At 45.3% G+C, this 20,633-nt stretch overlaps 1 protein-coding gene across 3 annotated transcripts in view; it reads right to left on the reverse strand.

Annotated features, from left to right (window-relative positions):
* Positions 1–949: 949 nt before the first annotated feature.
* NAA40 (N-alpha-acetyltransferase 40, NatD catalytic subunit) overlaps positions 950–20,633 on the reverse strand; it is a 70,079-nt gene continuing 50,395 nt past the window's right edge. For all 3 annotated transcript variants that reach the window (XM_077287670.1, XM_077287669.1, XM_077287667.1), the window contains exons 6-8: positions 18,098–18,181; positions 1,454–1,531; positions 950–1,348 (exon numbers count right to left, since the gene is read on the reverse strand). In XM_077287670.1, coding sequence (XP_077143785.1) covers positions 1,210–1,348; positions 1,454–1,531; positions 18,098–18,181 — 301 coding nt within the window. In that variant the 3' untranslated portion in view covers positions 950–1,209. The remainder of the gene's footprint in view (positions 1,349–1,453; positions 1,532–18,097; positions 18,182–20,633) is intronic.

The following is a 20,633-nucleotide window of genomic DNA, read 5'->3' on the forward strand; positions in this document are numbered from 1 at the left end:
CAGAACGAAAAAATAAATGATACCCATGCCAAATAGTTACCAAGTATCATCAGCTCTCAAGACAAAAAAAAAAAAACGACAACAGCTTAGGATGTGTTCACACTAAAGTCCCAGATTCATCATTTGCTTTTTTTTTCGTATAAATATAATTTTTCTATTTTGAATTGTGGTTTTCACTGACGTTTTTTTTTTCTTTGCACCAAAATCATCAAAACACTGCATTTAATTAAAGAATTTTGTATAGAGTCCCAAATAGTTTTTTTCCTGCCTATAACAACTTTTGCAACTTTTTAGTACTGTCACTCAAAGTAAGGATCATCAAGTCACGACTTTCCTATTTTTGACACATCAAACGAAGAGAGCAATCACCGGAGAAGGACATCATGGTCTGAAGAATAGAAGGAATAAGAAGAAGACCAGCAACCTGATGGGTTGATAGTATCTAAATAACAGCGGATAAGACCATGGTGGACCTATCTAGGCTTGCACAAGATTGATCTTCCTATAGGAGCATCAAGACCTTGTCAAAAGGACTGGAGTAGACATGTGGCATTTCACGAATCTGTCTAAAATATAATAAATAAATAAGAAATAAAACCCCAAAAATTAAACCTGGAAAAAAAAGGCACAAATCGTTTAATGACTTTCTGATTTGCAACAAATTCACCAATTGAGAGATATTCATGCAAAAAAAAAAAAAAAAAAGAGAAAAACTGGCAGAAATGTAATGGTGAATCGTGGCCTGGAGTTCTGCAACCAGAAACCCTCCCACTAAAACTTGCAGTCTTTGGAATTCCTTGTTGCTTTTGCTCTAAAAAGTTGGCGAAAACAAAATTAAAAAAAACAAAACAAAAAAACAACAAAAAAAAAACAAAACAATGCGAGACCACCCTTATAAAGAATTTTAAAAAACAAATGCCGTCACATAAAATGAAAATCAATCAAGGCATTTTGAAGTCAAACAGGAATTTATTTACCGTTAAAAGGACTAATAGAGACATGAGTTACACGCATGTCCACAATAGTGCTGCATTAAACATCACCAGGTTTAAAAAAAACAACATAAAAAATACAAAAAAAAAACAAAACAAAAAACAAAACAAAACCAGAAACAAAAAAACAAACAAACAAAAAAAAATTAGATAAAAGACAATCATTTTGTCCATTAGGATCCTCCACAGTCCTCAGGTGTCAATCCACCCCCTTCGTTCAATGGCAGCAGCCAGCACACTGTGCTGAATGTGAATGGGGGGCATCTCCAAACTTTGTTCTGCGGCTCAGAATCTCGTATGTGCAGTCATCACCACAGCAGCCCGATACACTGGGAGAGGTCTCGTCTATTTCGAACCTATAAACGTAGGAATTAAAAAGAATAAATAAATAAATAAATAAAATCCAAAACGCACGTCAGATGGTGGGAGGTGAGCAATGGAAATACAGTTATCAGACTTACTGTAAAGCATCTCTGAAGAACTGGTAAGCACCGTGATTGTGTTTAAAGACTGTGAGGACAACTTTCTTCATTTGTGTGCTGCAAATAAAAATGGATTCATTCCTTTATTTAATTATTTCTTATAGAGAGTAGAAAGCAAGAAACAAGAGAAGTGAGAATCGCACTGCAGTGAGGATTATGGCTGGGGGTGCAGAAACAGTGATAACAGGTAAAGGAGCCGCTGTCCAAATTCACACTGTCACTTTGTTACCTGGACTAGTGTGAACATGCACTAAAAAAACCTTCTTTTAGCATGCAGCCAAAACCTTTACCTATAGGTCACAATAGCTGTGAGCAAGCAACAGGTCTTTTATGCCTTGTTACATTCAATGGCTGCAGATGACAAGGGACAATAGGAAGATGGAAATCTGGGAGGCTGTTCTGTCTCCCATATTGTGCCTATAGGAGACAAAGCAGGGGAGCTTGAAAACAGTGCTTTATTTTTGCTTTTGGCTTCCACTGGAGGCATACATCGAGGTGCGTATTCTTCAATGGAAGCTTCGATGTAATAAAAAAAATATTATATATATATATATATATATATATATATATATATATATATATATATATATATATATATATATATATATATATATATATACACACACAGTGCCTACAAGTAGTATTCAACCCCCTGCAGATTTAGCAGGTTTAATAAGATGCAAATAAGTTAGAGTCTTCTCCAAGTTATCTAGGTTCTTTGGGTGTCTCATGTGGACTTTAATCTTGAGCTCCTTCCACAAGTTTTCAATTGGGTTAAGGTCAGGAGACTGACTAGGCCACTGCAACACCTTGATTTTTTGCCTCTTGAACCAGGCCTTGGTTTTCTTGGCTGTGTGCTTTGGGTCGTTGTCTTGTTGGAAGATGAAATGACGACCCATCTTAACCCCTTCATGACCCAGCCTATTTTGGCCTTAATGACCTTGCCGTTTTTTGCAATTCTGACCAGTGTCCCTTTATGAGGTAATAACTCCGGAACGCTTCAACGGATCCTAGCGATTCTGAGACTGTTTTTTCATGACATATTGGGCTTCATGTTAGTGGTAAATTTAGGTCGATAATTTTTGAGTTTATTTGTGAAAAAAATGGAAATTTGGCAAAAAATTTGAAAATTTCGCAATTTTCACATTTTGAATTTTTATTCTGTTAAACCAGAGAGTTATGTGACACAAAATAGTTAATAAATAACGTTTCCCACATGTCTACTTTACATCAGCACAATTTTGGAAACAATTTTTTTTTTTGCTAGGAAGTTATAAGGGTTAAAATTTGACCAGTGATTTCTCATTTTTACAACAAAATTTACAAAACCATTTTTTTTAGGGACCACCTCACATTTGAAGTCATTTTGAGGGTTCTATATGGCTGAAAATACCCAAAAGTGACACCATTCTAAAAACTGCACCCCTCAAGGTGCTCAAAACCACATTCAAGAAGTTTATTAACCCTTCAGGTGTTTCACAGCAGCAGAAGCAACATGGAAGTAAAAAATGAACATTTAACTTTTTAGTCACAAAAATGATCTTTTAGCAACAATTTTTTTATTTTCCCAGCGGTAAAAGGAGAAACTGGACCACGGACGTTGTTGTCCAATTTGTCCTGAGTACGCTGATACCTCATATGTGGGGGTAAACCACTGTTTGGGCGCACGGCAGGGCTCGGAAAGGAAGGAGCGCCATTTGACTTTTTGAATGAAAAATTGGCTCCAATCTTTAGCGGACACCATGTCACGTTTGGAGAGCCCCCGTGTGCCTAAACATTGGAGCTCCCCCACAAGTGACCCCATTTTGGAAACTAGACCCCCCAAGGAACTTATCTAGAAGCATAGTGAGCACTTTAAACCCCCAGGTGCTTCACAAATTGATCCGTAAAAATGAAAAAGTACTTTTTTTTCACAAAAAAATTATTTTAGCCTCAATTTTTTCATTTTCACATGGGCAACAGGATAAAATGGATCCTAAATTTTGTTGGGCAATTTCTCCTGAGTACACCAATACCTCACATGTGGGGGTAAACCACTGTTTGGGCACATGGTAAGGCTCGGAAGGGAAGGAGCGCCATTTGACTTTTTGAATGAAAAATTATCTCCATCGTTAGCGGACACCATGTCGCGTTTGGAGAGCCCCTGTGTGCCTAAACATTGGAGCTCCCCTACAAGTGACCCCATTTTGGAAACTAGACCCCCCAAGGAACTTATCTAGATGCATAGTGAGCACTTACAACCCCCAGGTGCTTCACAGAAGTTTATAACGCAGAGCCGTGAAAAAAAAAAAATAATTTTTCTTTCCTCAAAAATTATTTTTAGCCCAGAATTTTTTATTTTCCCAAGGATAATAGGAGAAATTGGACCCCAAATGTTGTTGTACAGTTTGTCCTGAGTACGATGATACCCCATATGTGGGGGTAAACCACTGTTTGGGCGCACGGCAGGGCTCGGAAGGGAAGGCACGCCATTTGGCTTTTTGAATGGAAAATTAGCTCCAATCATTAGCGGACACCATGTCGCGTTTGGAGAGCCCCTGTGTGCCTAAACATTGGAGCTCCAGCACAAGTGACCCCATTTTGGAAACTAGACCTCCAAAGGAACTAATCTAGATGTGTGGTGAGCACTTTGAACCCCCAAGTGCTTCACAGAAGTTTATAACGCAGAGCCATGAAAATAAAAAATAATTTTTCTTTTCTCAAAAATGATTTTTTAGCCCACAATTTTTTATTTTCCCAAGGGTAACAGGAGAAATTGGACCCCAAAAGTTGTTGTCCAGTTTCTCCTGAGTACGCTGATACCCCATATGTGGGGGTAAACCACTGTTTGGGCACATGCCGGGGCTCGGAAGGGAAGTAGTGACGTTTTGGAATGCAGACTTTGATGGAATGGTCTGCGGGCATCATGTTACGTTTGCAGAGCCCCTGATATGCCTAAACAGTAGAAACCCCCCACAAGTGACCCCATTTTGAAAACTAGACCCCCCAAGGAACTAATCTAGATGTGTGGTGAGCACTTTCAATCCCCAAGTGCTTCACAGAAGTTTACAACGCAGAGCCGTGAAAATAAAAAATCATTTTTCTTTCCTCAAAAAAGATGTTTTAGCAAGCAATTTTTTATTTTCACAAGGGTAACAGGAGAATTTGGACCCCAATATTTGTTGCCCAGTTTGTTGTGAGTACGCTGATACCCCATATGTGGGGGTAAACCATTGTTTTGGCACACGTCGGGGTTCGGAAGGGAAGTAGTGACGTTTTGAAATGCAGACTTTGATGGAATGCTCTGCGGGCGTCAGGTTGCGTTTGCAGAGCCCCTGATGTGCCTAAACAGTAGGAACTCCCCACAAGTGACTCCATTTTGGAAACTAGACCCCCAAGGGAACTTATCTAGATGTGTGGTGAGCACTTTGAACCCCCAAGTGCTTCACAGAAGTTTATAACGCAGAGCCGTGAAAATAATAAACGTGTTTCCTTTCCTCAAAAATATTTTTTTAGCCCAGAATTTTTTATTTTTGCAAGAGTAACAGGAGAAATTGGACCCCAAAAGTTGTTGCCCAGTTTGTTGTGAGTACAGTGATACCCCATATGTGGGGGTAAACCACTGTTTGGGCGCACGTCAGGGCTCGGAAGGGAAGTAGTGACATTTGAAATGCAGACTTTGATGGAATGGTCTGCGGGCGTCACGTTGCATTTGCAGAGCCCCTGATGTGCCTAAACAGTAGAAACCCCCCACAAGTGACCCCATTTTGGAAACTAGACCCCCCAAGGAACTTATCTAGATGTGTGGTGAGCACGTTCAACCCCCAAGTGCTTCACAGAAGTTTACAACGCAGAGCCGTGAAAATAAAAAATCATTTTTCTTTCCTCAAAAAAGATGTTTTAGCAAGCAATTTTTTATTTTCACAAGGGTAACAGGAGAAATTGGGCCCCAATGTTTGTTGCCCAGTTTGTTGTGAGTACAGTGATACCCCATATGTGGGGGTAAACCACTGTTTGGGCGCACGTCAGGGCTCGGAAGGGAAGTAGTGACATTTGAAATGCAGACTTTGATGGAATGGTCTGCGGGCGTCACGTTGCATTTGCAGAGCCCCTGATGTGCCTAAACAGTAGAAACACCCCACAAGTGACCCCATTTTGGAAACTAGACCCCCCAAGGAACTTATCTAGATGTGTGGTGAGCACGTTCAACCCCCAAGTGCTTCACAGAAGTTTACAACGCAGAGCCGTGAAAATAAAAAATCATTCTTCTTTCCTCAAAAATTATGTCTTAGCAAGTAATTTTTTATTTTTGCAAGGGTAACAGGAGAAATTGGACCCCAACAGTTGTTGCCCAGTTTGTCCTGAGTACGCTGGTACCCCAAATGTGGGGGTAAACCACTGTTTGGGCACACGTCGGGGCTTGGAAGGGAGGGAGCACCATTTGACTTTTTGAATGCAAGATTGGCTGGAATCAATGGTGGCGCCATGTTGCGTTTGGAGACCCCTGATGTGCCTAAACAGTGGAAACCCCTCATTTCTAACTTCAACACTAACCCCAACACACCCCTAACCCTAATCCCAACTGTAGCCATAACCCTAATCCCAACCCTAACCCCAACACACCCCTAACCACAACCCTAACCCCAACACACCCGTAACTCTAATTCCAACCCTAGCCCTAATTCCAACCCTAACCCTAAGGGTATGTGCCCACGTAGCGGATTCGTGTGAGATTTTTCCGCACGACTTTTGAAAAATCTGCAAGTAAAAGGCACTGCGTTTTACCTGCGGATTTACAGCAGATTTCCAGTGTTTTTTTGTGCGGATTTCACCTGCGGATTCCTATTGAGGAACAGGTGTAAAACGCTGCGGAATCCGCACAAAGAATTGACATGCTGTGGAAAATACAACGCAGCGTTTCTGCACGGAATTTTCCGCATTATGGGCACAGCGGATTTGGTTTTCCATAGGTGTACACGGTACTGTAAACCTGATGGAAAACTGCTACGAATTCGCAGCGGCCAATCCGCTGCGGATCCGCGGCCGATCCGCTGCGGATCCGCGGCCGATCCGCTGCGGATCCGCGGTCGATCCGCTGCGGATCCGCGGCCGATCCGCTGCGGATCCGCGGCCGATCCGCTGCGGATCCGCGGCCGATCCGCTGCGGATCCGCGGCCGATCCGCTGCGGATCCGCTGCCAAATCCGCACATGCCATAACCCTAACCCTACCCGTAACCCTAACCCTAGTTCTAACCCTAACCCTAGTTCTAACCCTAACCCTAGTGGAAAAAAAAAATATATATATTTTCTTTATTTTATTATTGTCCCTATCTATGGGGGTGATAAAGGGGGGGGTTTATTTATTATTTTTTTTATTTTGATCGCTGTGGTAGAACCTACCACAGCGATCAAAATGTACCTGTAAGGAATCTGCCGGCCGGCGGGCGTACTGAGCATGCGCCCGCCATTTTGGAAGATGGCGGCGCCCAGCGAGGAGACGGCCGGACACCGGGAGGATCGGTAAGTATGAAGGGGTGGTGGGGGGGTGGATCTGAGCACAGGGGGGGTGATCGGAGGACGGGGGGAGCGGACAGCAGGACGGGGGAGCGGGCAGGAGCACGGGGCAGCGGAGCACAGGACGGAGGGGACCGGACCACGCACCGGAGCACTGGGGGGGCGATCGGTGGGGTGGGGGGTGGTCACTTCAGGTTTTCCAGCCATGGCCGATGATATTGCAGCATCGGCCATGGCTGGATTGTAATATTTCACCTGTTTTTTAGGTGAAATATTACAAATCGCTCTGATTGGCAGTTTCACTTTCAACAGCCAATCAGAGCGATCGTAGCCACGGGGGGGTGAAGCCACCCCCCCTGGGCTGAAGCACCACTCCCCCTGTCTCTGCAGATCGGGTAAAATGGGAGTTAACCCCTTCACCCGATCTGCAGGGACGCGATCCCTCCATGACGCATACGCTGCGTCATAGGTCGGGAAGGCACAGACTTTCATGACGCAGCGTATGCGTCAAAGGTCGGGAAGGGGTTAAGATCCTTGATGGAGGAGCGGAGGTTCTTGGCCAAAATCTCCAATTAGGCTGTGCTATCCATCTTCCCATGGATGCGGACCAGATGGCCAGGCCCCTTGGCTGAGAAACAGCCCCACAGCATGATGCTGCCACCACCATGCTTGACTGTAGGGATGGTATTCTTGGGGTCGTATGCAGTGCCATCCAGTCTCCAAACGTCACGTGTGTGGTTGGCACCAAAGATCTCGATCTTGGTCTCATCAGACCAGAGAACCTTGAACCAGTCAGTCTCAGAGTCCTCCAAGTGATCATGAGCAAACTGTAGACGAGCCTTGACATGACGCTTTGAAAGTAAAGGTACCTTATGGGCTCGTCTGGAATGGAGACCATTGCGGTGGAGTACGTTACTTATGGTATTGACTGAAACCAATGTCCCCACTGCCATGAGATCTTTCTTGTATGTATATATATATATACATACAAACAATGCCTACAAGTAGTATTCAACCCCCTGCAGATTTAGCAGGTTTACACATTTGGAATTAACTTGGCATTGTGACATTTGGACTGTAGATCAGTCTGGAAGTGTGAAATGCACTGCAGCAAAAAAGAATGTTATTTCTTTATTTTTTTTTTTAAATTGTGAAAAGTTTTTTTCAGAGGGTCATTTATTATTCAACCCCTCAACCCACCAGAATTCTGTTTGGTTCCCCTAAAGTATTAAGAAGTAGTTCAGGCACAAAGAACAATGAGCTTCACATGTTTGGATTAATTATCTCTTTTTCCAGCCTTTTCTGACTATTTAAGACCCTCCCCAAACTTGTGAACAGCACTCATACATGGTCAACATGGGAAAGACAAAGGAGCATTCCAAGGCCATCAGAGACAAGATCGTGGAGGGTCACAAGGCTGGCAAGGGGTACAAAACCCTTTCCAAGGAGTTGGGCCTACCCGTCTCCACTGTTGGGAGCATCATCCGGAAGTGGGAGGCTTATGGAACTAATGTTAGCCTTCCACGGCCTGGACAGCTTTTGAAAGTTTCCTCCCGTGCCGAGGCCAGGCTTGTCCGAAGCGTCAAGGCTAACCCAAGGACAACAAGGAAGGAGCTCCGGGAAGATCTCATGGCAGTGGGGACATTGGTTTCAGTCAATACCATAAGTAACGTACTCCACCGCAATGGTCTCCGTTCCAGACGAGCCCGTAAGGTACCTTTACTTTCAAAGCGTCATGTCAAGGCTCGTCTACAGTTTGCTCATGATCACTTGGAGGACTCTGAGACTGACTGGTTCAAGGTTCTCTGGTCTGATGATACCAAGATCGAGATCTTTGGTGCCAACCACACACGTGACGTTTGGAGACTGGATGGCACTGCATACGACCCCAAGAATACCATCCCTACAGTCAAGCATGGTGGTGGCAGCATCATGCTGTGGGGCTGTTTCTCAGCCAAGGGGCCTGGCCATCTGGTCCGCATCCATGGGAAGATGGATAGCACGGCCTACCTGGAGATTTTGGCCAAGAACCTCCGCTCCTCCATCAAGGATCTTAAGATGGGTCGTCATTTCATCTTCCAACAAGACAACGACCCAAAGCACACAGCCAAGAAAACCAAGGCCTGGTTCAAGAGGCAAAAAATCAAGGTGTTGCAGTGGCCTAGTCAGTCTCCTGACCTTAACCCAATTGAAAACTTGTGGAAGGAGCTCAAGATTAAAGTCCACATGAGACACCCAAAGAACCTAGATAACTTGGAGAAGATCTGCATGGAGGAGTGGGCCAAGATAACTCCAGAGACCTGTGCCGGCCTGATCAGGTCTTATAAAAGACGATTATTAGCTGTAATTGCAAACAAAGGTTATTCCACAAAATATTAAACCTAGGGGTTGAAGAATAATTGACCCACACTTTTATGTTTAAAATTTATAAAAATTTAACTGAGCAACAAAACTTTTTGGTTTGTAAGATTTATGCATCTGTTAATAAATCCTGCTCTTGTTTGAAGTTTGAAGGCTCTAACTTATTTGCATCTTATTAAACCTGCTAAATCTGCAGGGGGTTGAATACTACTTGTAGGCATTGTAATTGTCTAAGGGTCACTTCCGTCTGTCCTTCTGTCTGTCGCGGTTATTCGTTCGCTGATTGGTCTCGCCAGCTGCCTGTCATGGCTGCCGCGACCAATCAGCGACGTGCACAGTCCGGAAGAAAATGGCCGCTCCTTACTTCCCGCACTCACTGCCCGGCGCCCGCATACACCCCTCTGGTCAGCGCTCACACAGGGTTAATGCCGGCGGTAACGGACCGCGTTATGCCGCGGGTAACGCATTCCGTTACCGCCGCTATTAACCCTGTGTGACCAAGTTTTCACTATTGACGCAGCCTATGCAGAGTCAATAGTAAAAACATCTAATGTTAAAAATAATTTAAAAAAAAATAAAAAATCATTATATACTCACCTTCCGCCGCCTTTCCCCCTCCTCGCGATGCTCCGGCTGGTCCATGTAAGCAGAACGATCCAGGCCCAAGGATGGTCTGCCAGAAGGACCTTCCATGACGTCACGGTCATGTGACCGCGGCGTGATCACAGGCCCTGCGAGAAGGACCTTCCATGACGTCGCTGTCACATGACCGTGACATCATGGAAGGTCCTTCTCGCAGGGCCTGTGATCATGTCGCGGTCACATGACCGTGACGTCATGGAAGGTCCTTCTGGCAGACCATCCTGGGACCGGAAGCTGCCGCTTGCGGTCGTCACGGTCATGTGACCGCGACGTCATCACAGGTCCTGCGCGAGAAGGACCTGCCATGACGTCACGGTCATGTGACCGCGACGTCATCACACCCTGGGACTGGAATCACGCACCACGCACAAGCCCAGGACTTCAACGGGCCTTCGGAGGGTGAGTATATGTTTATTTTTTATTTTACCTCTGTGGCTTTGTGCTGTATACTCCGTTCCTGGGCAATAAACTACGTAGCTGGGCAATATGCTACGTACGTGGCTGGGCAATATACTACAAGGCTGTGCAATATACTACGTGGGCTGTGCAATATACTACGTGGCTGTGCTGTATACTACGTGGCTGGGCAATATATTACGTTGGCTGTGCTGTATACAACGTGGCTGGGCAATATACTAAGTGGCTGGGCAATATACTACGTCACTCGGCAATATACTACGTGGGCTGTGCAATATACTACGTGGCCGTGCAATATACTACGTGGACATGCATATTCTAGAATACCCGATGCGTTAGAATCGGGCCACCATCTAGTATATATGTGTGTGTGTGTGTGTGTGTGTGTGTGTGTGTGTGTGTGTGTGTGTGTGTATGTATATATATATTATATACACATACACACACACACACACATACAGTACAGACCAAAAGTCTGGACACCTCACTTTTTTTCTGTATTTTCATGACTATGAAAATTATACAGTCACACTGAGGGAATCAAAACTATGAATTAACACATGTGGAGTTATATACTTAACAAAAATAAAATTAGACTTACCGGTAATTCAGTTTCTAGGAACCTTACACGACAGCATAGCATAGGAGGATGTCTCCATGCCCTAATGGGGGACAGGAAGCATGAGAGGTTAAAAGCCCCTCCTACCTCCCATTCACCAGTGACTACCATAGCACTAGCTACCTTAATGAACCCAGGATTTATCCAAGGAAAGGGAGGGAATTAGTGCTGTTGTGGAAGGTTCCTAGAAACCGAATTACCGGTAAGTCTAATTCTATTTTCTCTAGTCACCTTCCACGACAGCATAGGAGGAGTACCAATCAATTCTGCACTAGGAGGGATAATGGCCTGGAGAACTTTCCAGCCAAAGACTAGATCCCTATTGGTCAATAAGTCCAATCTGTAGTGTTTGGTAAAGGTATGAGGTGAAGACCATGTTGCGGCCCTGCAGATCTGCTCGATGGAAGCGCCTGCTCATTCTGCCCATGAAACTGAAGTAGATCTTGTAGAGTGGGCCTTGACCCCGATTGGAGGTGTCAAGTTCTGGGCCAGATAGGTTTCATGTATGGCCCTCTTGATCCAACTAGATATAGTACTTTTTGCCACCTTCCTCCCCTTATTCTGACCTGACAGATGGACAAACAAGTTTTGATCAACTCTGAAAGAGTTAGTTTGTTCAAGGTAGTGTAGAATAGTTCGTTTAACATCAAGAGTATGGAACTCTTCTTCTTTTGGGTTTGCCGGATTCTGGCAGAAGGAAGGAAGAATAATGTTCTGAGACCGGTGAAAATCAGACACCACTTTCGGCAGAAAAGATGGATCAAGACGGAGAATTATAGAGTCATCTGTAATTAACAAATAGTGTTCTCTAACCGATAAGGCTTGCAGCTCCCCCACATATCTTGCTGTGGTAATCGCTACCAGAAAGGCAGCCTTGTATGACAGGAATTGAGAAGAACAGGAAGTCAAGGACTCAAATGGTGCTTGTGTGAGCCCCCTGAGGACTAGATTTAAGTCCCATGAGGGTACCATGGGTTGTTTTCTGGGCTGCGATTTTAGAGCGGATACCATAAATCTTCTGATCCAACGGTGGTTGGCCAGGTCCTGGTCAAAAACAGCGCTGAGAGCGGAAACCTGAACCTTTAGTGTGCTGGGTCTAAGGCCTAACTCTAACCTACACTGAAGGAAGTCCAATATTTGCAATATATTTGGATGGAGTGGATCTGGATTATTAGGTAGACAAAGAGGAGAATGTTTTCCACACTTTACTGTAGATTGCATTAGTAACAGGCTTCCTGGACCTTTGCAAAGTAGAAATTACAGCATCCGACAGCCCTCTAGCACTTAGGACCTGGGCCTCAGTAACCAGGCCGCTAGGTTCAACTTTTGGAGAATCTGATGTTGGAAGGGCCCCTGAAGGAGAAGATCGCTTCTGCTGGCAGATGGACTGATCCGTCTATCTGTAGTTCGGATCGTAGTTCAGATTGAACCAGCTGCTTTTCGGCCATACTGGAGCCACTAGGATGGTCGGCACCTGTTCTTCTCGGATCTTCCGAAGGGTTTTCGCCAATATTGGGATTGGCGGGAAGGCGTCGGCTAATTGGAAATTCCATGGCTGGACAAGAGCATCCACTCCTTTGGCACGGTCCCTGGGATTCAGGGAAAAAAAAAGGTTTGGACTTGTGTATTTTGGTTTGAGGCGAAAAAATCGACTTCTGGCAGACCCCATCTGTCTACCAACATCCTGAAGACTCTTTTGTTCAGGCTCCATTCTCCTGGTTGAATGTCAGGGCGACTAAGTAAATCCGCCTGCAGGTTGGAAGACCCCTTCAAGTGGACGGCTGTGATGGAGAGAAGGTGCTTTTCGGCCCAACAGAATATTCGGTTTCAGATGCTTCTTAGGCTGTTGAACCTTGAACTCCCCTGGTGCCTGAGGTGAGCAACAGTAGTCGTGCTGTCCGAATAAACTTTGACATGACTTCCCGATATTAGGCCGTCTGCAGCTAGGAGAGCCTCCTCCACTGCTTTCAACTCCCTGGAGTTGGAGGATCTGGCGCTCGTTGCCTGATTCCAGTGTCCCTGCAAAGGAGTATGCAATATTACGGCCCTCCAGCCACGTTTGCTGGCGTCGGTTGTAATTATTACAAGGGGGGATTGTGACCAGCTCACACCCCTGCGGATATTCCTGGGGTTCAACCACCACGCTAGGGATGCCTACACGCGCCTCAGAGTTTGTACTCTTTTGTTTAGAGATTTCAGTCCCAGTTTGCGAGAATGTGGGCTTGAAGGACTCTGGAATGGGCCTGAGCCCAGGACACCGACTGAATACAGGCCGTCATGGAGCCTAGGACCGACATGCTTTTCCGTAGAGTCGGAGATCTGTCTTCTCGGAGATCTATAACCTTTTCTATTATAGCCTGGCAATGATCTTCCGGGAGAAACGATTTGTTTCACTGAGTTTAACAGAACCCCCAGAAACCTCCTTGATTCGGGAGGTTGTAGCTGGGACTTCCTCAGATTTGGGAGCCACCCCAAGGTTCTGAGAATGTCGAGAGTTTTTGAAACATGATTGCCGAGAGTCTGAGTCGAGGGGGCTATAGGTAGCAGATCGTCCAGGTAAGGAACAATACAGACTCCCTGTCTCCGGATATGTGACACCGCCTCTGCGATTATCCTGGAGAATACTCTTGGCGCTGAAGAAATGCCGAATGGGAGCACGTTGAATTGGAAGTGACTTACATGTTGGTTGTACTGTATTGCAAATCTGAGATATTTCTTGTGACGGGGATGAATCGGCAAGTGAAAGTACGCATCCTTTAGGTCGATGATTGCCATCAAATTTTTTTGACCTATCAGGGGAATAGCAGATTTCACTGATTCCATTTTCAATCTGCGGTATAGAATATGACGATTGAGATCTTTTAGATTTATTATGACTCGCGCCTCCCCTGATAGTTTCTTTAGCAGGACGAGACGAGAGTAATGGCCTGAACCCCATTCCTCAGGGGGGGGGGGGGGTACTGGGGAGATTGCATTTGATTTTAAGAGATCCCCAAGGCCTGTCATCATCATTGTATGTGCTCCCTGGGATGTCGAGGAGGTAATTCTCAGATTCCGAGGGGGGAAGATATGAATTCTATGAGAAGGCCCTCTTGAATAACTGAGAACCCACTGGCAATTGGTAACGGCCCGCCAATGGTGGATGAAATTTGCGAGCCTCCCCCCCCCACCAGGACGGAGTAATCTGTCCTGCTGCTGAGGAATGAGGATATTTTTTCCTTTGCCCTTAGCATAGCTCCATCTCCCGGTTTTCCCTTTACCTCTTGTTTGAGGGGTATTAGATTGGGAGGCATGAAAAAAATGTTTTCTGACCGGCTTTTGTTCTGGAAGGGCCTTTTTTCTACCTGTGGCCTTTTCCAGAATTTCATCTAGAGCGGGACCAAAAAGATAAAATCGCCCTTAAAAGGAATTGAGCACAGCTTAATTTTTGAAGTAATGTCGCCGCTCCACATCTTGAGCCAGAGGGCTCTACGGGCAGAATTAGATTGGACTAAGGATCTGGCCGCAATTCTAATAGACTCCATAGAGGCGTCCGCTAAAAAAGCTGAGGCCTTTTGGAGCATGTGAAGAGAGTCCAATAGTTCCCCTCTCGAGGTACCCTGAGGAATATGTTTCTCCAGCTCATCCATCCATTGAGAGAGGGCTCTGGCAACACAGGTGGCAGCAATATTGGATTTTAACCCCGAGGTAGATGTTTCCCATGACTTCTTCAATAAACTTTCCATTTTTCTACCTAAAGGATCCCTCAACTGTGAGGAGTCCTCAAGGGGGAGAGAGGTTTTATTTGCTACTCTCACCACCTGTATGTCTACTTTAGGTATATCCCATGAAGGAGAACCCGCTTCTAAGGGAAACCTGTGTTTCATTTCAGAGGGGGTGGATAGGCGTTTCTCCAGGAGCTCCCACTCCTGAGATATTAAATCTAGGATATTTTTATGCACCGGGAACCCCATCTGTCTCTCCGATTTCAATCCTCCAAACATTTCGTCCTGTATAGATTGAGGAACAGATTCCTCTTGTAACCCCATTGTGTTACATACAGCCTCTACTAGCTCATCAATATAATCAGAAGAGAAAAAATATTTTCTCGCTTCCGCAAATTTAGAAGTCAAAGATTCACCCCATCTCTCTGAAGAGGATGAATAAGAGTGATCAGACTCAGAGCCCGAGTCCTCAAATTGTATTTTCCTTTTTTTAGAAGGAGATGGACCCTGCAGCGGAGGTGGAGGCGGCTAAAGAGGATTGTACTTCATGCTTGACTAGGGCACGGATTTCATCAAGGAGGGAAGGCTGTTCGGCTCTGAAAACTTTATCCGTGCACTCCTGACAGCTTCTTCTCCCATAGAGAGGGAAGCTTCAGATTGCGCATTATGACGTCTTTTTAGCCGGGATTTTCTGGGCAGACTTGTCTCCCTGAAAAAGAGGGAGAGTGGAGTAAGAAAACAGGAGGGCCTTACTATCCCTGGGCTCGGACCCACCCCGCAACAGACTTACTGGAGCAGGGGCAGCGCTGGGCTCTGCAGATGCAGGGCAGGAAGCACCCTCCATTCTGACAGGGATTAGTCTTACCTGGAGGTGTCTTCAGGCTGGTTTATATAGAAAAAAAACCCAGCCCCCAGCGCAGCTGAAGCAGGTTCCCCTCCTCCTCCCAGAGTCCTAGAGCAGGCCTCCACGTGGAACGGCGTGCTCTCTGCGACGTTGGAGGTCCGGAGGCCGTAGGAGGCAGAAAATCCAGGAAGTGTATGCGTTCCAGCAAGTGGAACGCAGGACCGGAAGTGACGCGCGCGCAGCGATGACGTCACTTCCAGGACGCCGAACACCGCAGCAGGAGAGGAAAAGGCAGTGAGCTCATCGAGGCCACCGCTGGGGATCACTGGCCCGCTTTACCCCAACAGAGGCGCAGGTGGGCCAGGAACATCCGAATCACAGGGAGACGGGAGCAGTAGAATAAGGAGGAAGGCACAGCCCACGACCACCACTGCCCGGCAGGAAAAATCAGGTACACTGCAGTCGCCAGCCACGCAGCATACGAAAACCTCTCCATGCCCCATGGGGGACAGGAAAGACACTGGCGAATGGAAGGTAGGAGGGGCCTTTTAACCTCTTGTGCTTCCTGTCCCCCATTAGGGAATGGAGTCATCCTCCTATGCTATGCTGTCGTGGAAGGGGACTAGAGAAAAAGTGTGAAACAACTGAAATTATGTCTTATATTCTAGGTCCTTCAAAGTAGCCACCTTTTGCTTTAATGACTGCTTCGCACACTCTTGTCATTCTCTTGATGAGCTTCAAGAGGTAGTCACCAAAAATGGTCTTCCAACAATCTTGAAGGAGTTCCCAGAGATGCTTAGCATTTGTTGACCCTTTTGCCTTCACTCTGCGGTCCAGTTCACCCCAAACTATCTCGAATGGGTTCAGGTCTGGTGACTGTGGAGGCCAGGTCATCTGGCGTAGCACCCCATTACTCCTTCTTGGTCAAATAGCCCTTACACAGCCTGTGTGTGTTTGGGGTCATTGTCCTGTTGAAAAATAAATGATGGTCCAATTAAACGCAAACCGGATGGAATAGCATGCCGCTGCAAGATGCTGTGGTAGCCATGATGGTTCAGTATGCCTTCAATTTTGAATAAATCCCCAACAGTGTCACCAGCAAAGCACCCCCACACCATCACACCTCCTCCTCCATGCTTCACGGTGGGAACCAGGCATGTAGAGTCCATCCGTTCACCTTTTCTGCGTCGCACAAAGACACGGTGGTTGGAACCAAAGATCTCAAATTTGGACCAAAATAAACCAAAGCACAGATTTCCACTGGTCTAATGCCCATTCCTTGTATTCTTTAGCCCAAACAAGTCTCTTCTGCTTGTTGCCTGTCCTTAGCAGTGGCTTACTAACAGCTGTTTTACCATGAAGGCCTGCTGCACAAAGTCTCCTCTTAACAGTTGTTGTAGAGATGTGCCTGCTGCTAGACCTCTGTGTGGCACTGACCTGGTCTCTAATCTAAGCTGCTGTTAACCTGCGATTTCTGAGGCTGGTGACTCGGATAAACTTATCCTCAGAAGCAGAGGTGACTCTTGGTCTTCCTTTCCTGGGGCGGTCCTCATGTGAGCCAGTTTCTTTGTAGCGCTTGATGGTTTTTGCCACTGCACTTGGGGACACTTTCAAAGATTTCCTAATTTTTCAGACTGTCTGACCTTCATTGCTTAAAGTAATGATGGCCACTCGTTTTTCTTTACTTAGCTGCTTTTTTCCTGCCATAATACAAATTATAACAGTCTATTCAGTAGGACTATCAGCTGTGTATCCACCAGGCTTCTGCACAACACAACTGATGGTCCCAACCCCATTTATAAGGCAAGAAATCCCACTTACTAAACCAGACAGGGCACACCTGTGAAGTGAAAACCCGGTGACTACCTCTTGAAGCTCATCAAGAGAATGCCAAGAGTGTGCAAATCATCAAAGCAAAAGGTGGGTACTTTGAAGAACCTAAAATATAAGACATAATTTCAGTTGTTTTCACACTTTTTTGTTAAGTATATAATGCCACATGTGTTAATTCATATTTTTGATGTCTCCAGTGTGAATGTACAATTTTCATAGTCATGAAAAATCTTTAAATGAGAAGGTGTGTCCAAACTTTTGGTCTGTATATATATAATATATATATATATATATATATATATATATATATATATATATATATATATATATATATATACACGGATATCTCTGACAAGATATATTACAAAATTCATTCTTTTCACATGTACTATTGATTAATTAAACAATAACCGTTATTTTATAACTGTTGCTAGAACCCTTCTAACTTTAGAAATAAGATTCAATACTTTAGAGAGGTGGAAATGAGTCACCATGTTCCTACTGACAGACACTACATGGTCCTATTTAGAAATGTCTTTGTAAGACGCATTGGCAGTGATTTATGTTTTAACAAAACTCTCTATATGTGGAGCAGAAATGAGCTAGACAAACAATAAGTAAACAAATGTTAGCTTTTTCTTTCTTTCTATATCTGTATATTATGAGAATAAAGCACATTTATGGAAAGGTGCTTATCTATCAAACTCACCTATTTGCCATCAATTGCAAAATCTGTACCAGGAATTTTCCTACTCCTTTCCTGCGGACACGGATTTCTAACTGGACCTCATAACTGGAAAAGAAAAATTGCATGAAACATTTGAAAAGAGGTTATGCTGTCATACAATTTATATGTACACAAAAAAAAGAAGGAGGTGCCCTGCGGCACCTGGCAGCTGCCTCTATATATTGAGTAGTGCTACGTTCTGTAGCTATGTTCCATGTGTTCAAATTGGTGCACTTTGCATCTAATCAGTAGGGATCCAGGTGTCTGACCACTAAAGATCTGAAAATGTCAATTTCAATGAAAAAAATCAACCCCTTTATAGCGAACCTGTTACCTAATTCATGCTGCAAGCAGCATAAATCAGAGCATCCAGGTTTTTTTCTCTGAATTGCTGTGGTGTTTTACAGAATATTTAGTTAGAAAATCAATCTGAGAACTATAGCCAAAGTCTACACAAGTCCGGTTCCACCCCCAGCCGATGCTGCTACAGGTGATGGACACCTGTGATTGCTTACTGAAAAGTCAAAAGTTTACTTACACTAAGATTACTATGCCTTTAAAGAATTCTGGACTTTCCCTATGATGATGTAATGTGTTTGGAAGCTTCTGATAGGTGTGTTTTTTGGCAACATCTGAGTTAATTAGAGACACACCAGTGGATGTATTTTAATGCTGCACACCTGAAACACACTGCTTCTTTGTGTAGCATCATGGGGAAGTCTCAAGAAATCAGCCAAGTTATCAGGAAGAGTATTGTGGTCTTGCACAAGTCTGGCTCATCCTTGGGTAGAATTTCAAGATACCTGAAAGTGCCTCGTTCATCTGTAGAAACAATTATACGCAAGTACAAACAAGATGAGCCATCATACCGCTCAGGAAGGAGATGAGTTCTGTGTCCCAGAGATGAACGTTCTTTGGTCCAATGTGTGCATATCAACCCAAGGACAAAAGCAAAAGACCTTGTGAAGGTGATGGTGGAAACTGGCAAGATTGTGTCAATATCCATAGTGAAATGAGTACTGTACCAACATGGGCTGAAAGGCCACTCTGCCAGGAAGAAGCCATTACTCCAAGAGAAACACAAAAACAGGATTTTTGGATGCTTACCGTAAAATCTGTTTCTTGGAGCCTCCATTGGGGGACACAGGAACCATGGGTGTATGCTGCTGCCACTAGGAGGCTGACACTATGCAAATAAAAAAGTTAGCTCCTCCTCTGCAGTGTACACCCCACCGACTGGCATTATACTCTTCAGTTAGTTAGTGAGAAAGCAGTAGGAAAAAAATAACAAGGTTGAAAAACCATAACCACAAACTTGAGAACTGTAAACGTGATAACAGTCAAACGTGAAAAACAATCACAGAACATAGAACAACAGAAACATTGGGAGGGAGCTGTGTCCCCCAAAGGAGGCTCCAAGAAACAGATTTTACGGTAAGCAACCAAAAATCCTGTTTTCTTTCTCGCCTCTCATTGGGGGACACAGGAACCATGGGACGTCCCAAAGCAGTCCCAGGGGCTGGAAAAAACAGACTTCCATCAGGTCAGAGGACTCACCACTGCCGCCTGCAAGATCCTTCTGCCTAGGCTGGCATCCGCCGAAGCGTAGGTATGGACCTTGTAAAATTTGGCGAACGTGTGGATGGAAGACCAGGTTGCCGCTTTGCAAAGCTGTAGGGCGGAAGCCCTGTGGTGCACCGCCCAGGAGGCGCCGACTGCCCGGGTAGAGTGAGCCTTGATCCCAGGAGGAGGCACTCCGTTCTTGACCCGGTAAGCCTCCAGAATAGCCGTTCTGATCCAGCGAGCAATAGTCGCCTTAGAAGCCGGTTGGCCTCTGCGCGAGCCATCAGGAACGACGAAAAGAGAATCCGTCTTCCGGAAAGTGGACGTTCTATCCAGATAGATCTTCACTGCCCTGACGAGGTCCAGCTTGTTCAACGATCGCTCCAGAGGATGAGTCGGAGCTGGACAAAAAGAAGGCAGAACGATGTCCTCGTTGAGGTGGAAGGTGGAAACCACCTTAGGAAGAAAAGAAGGCGGAGGCCTGAGGACCACCTTGTCCTGGTGGATGACCAAGAACGGAGGATGGCAAGACAGGGCCGCCAGCTCGGAAACGCGGCGGATAGAAGTGATGGCCACCAGAAAGGCCACCTTCCAAGATAGAACTGACAGGGGAACCTCCCTGAGAGGCTCAAAGGGGGAAACCCTCAGAACGTCCAGTACCAGGTTTAAATCCCATGTATCCACAGGGGCCCTGTACGGAGGGACCGCGTGGGCTACTCCTTGAAGGAAGGTCTTAACCTGTGGTCGGGAAGCTAAAGTCTTCTGAAAAAGGATGGAAAGCACAGAAACCTGGCCCTTTAGGGAACTAAGAGCAAGGCCCGAATCCAGTCCTGCCTGAAGGAAGGCCAAGATGGAAGGCAGGGAAAAGGACATAGATGAAATGCGGTTGGACTCGCACCAACGGAAGTAAGCCTTCCAGGTACGATAGTAGATCCTGGAAGACGAAGGCTTCCGA

This window comes from Ranitomeya variabilis, chromosome 2, assembly GCF_051348905.1.
Source record: "Ranitomeya variabilis isolate aRanVar5 chromosome 2, aRanVar5.hap1, whole genome shotgun sequence".
NCBI lineage: Eukaryota > Metazoa > Chordata > Amphibia > Anura > Dendrobatidae > Ranitomeya > Ranitomeya variabilis.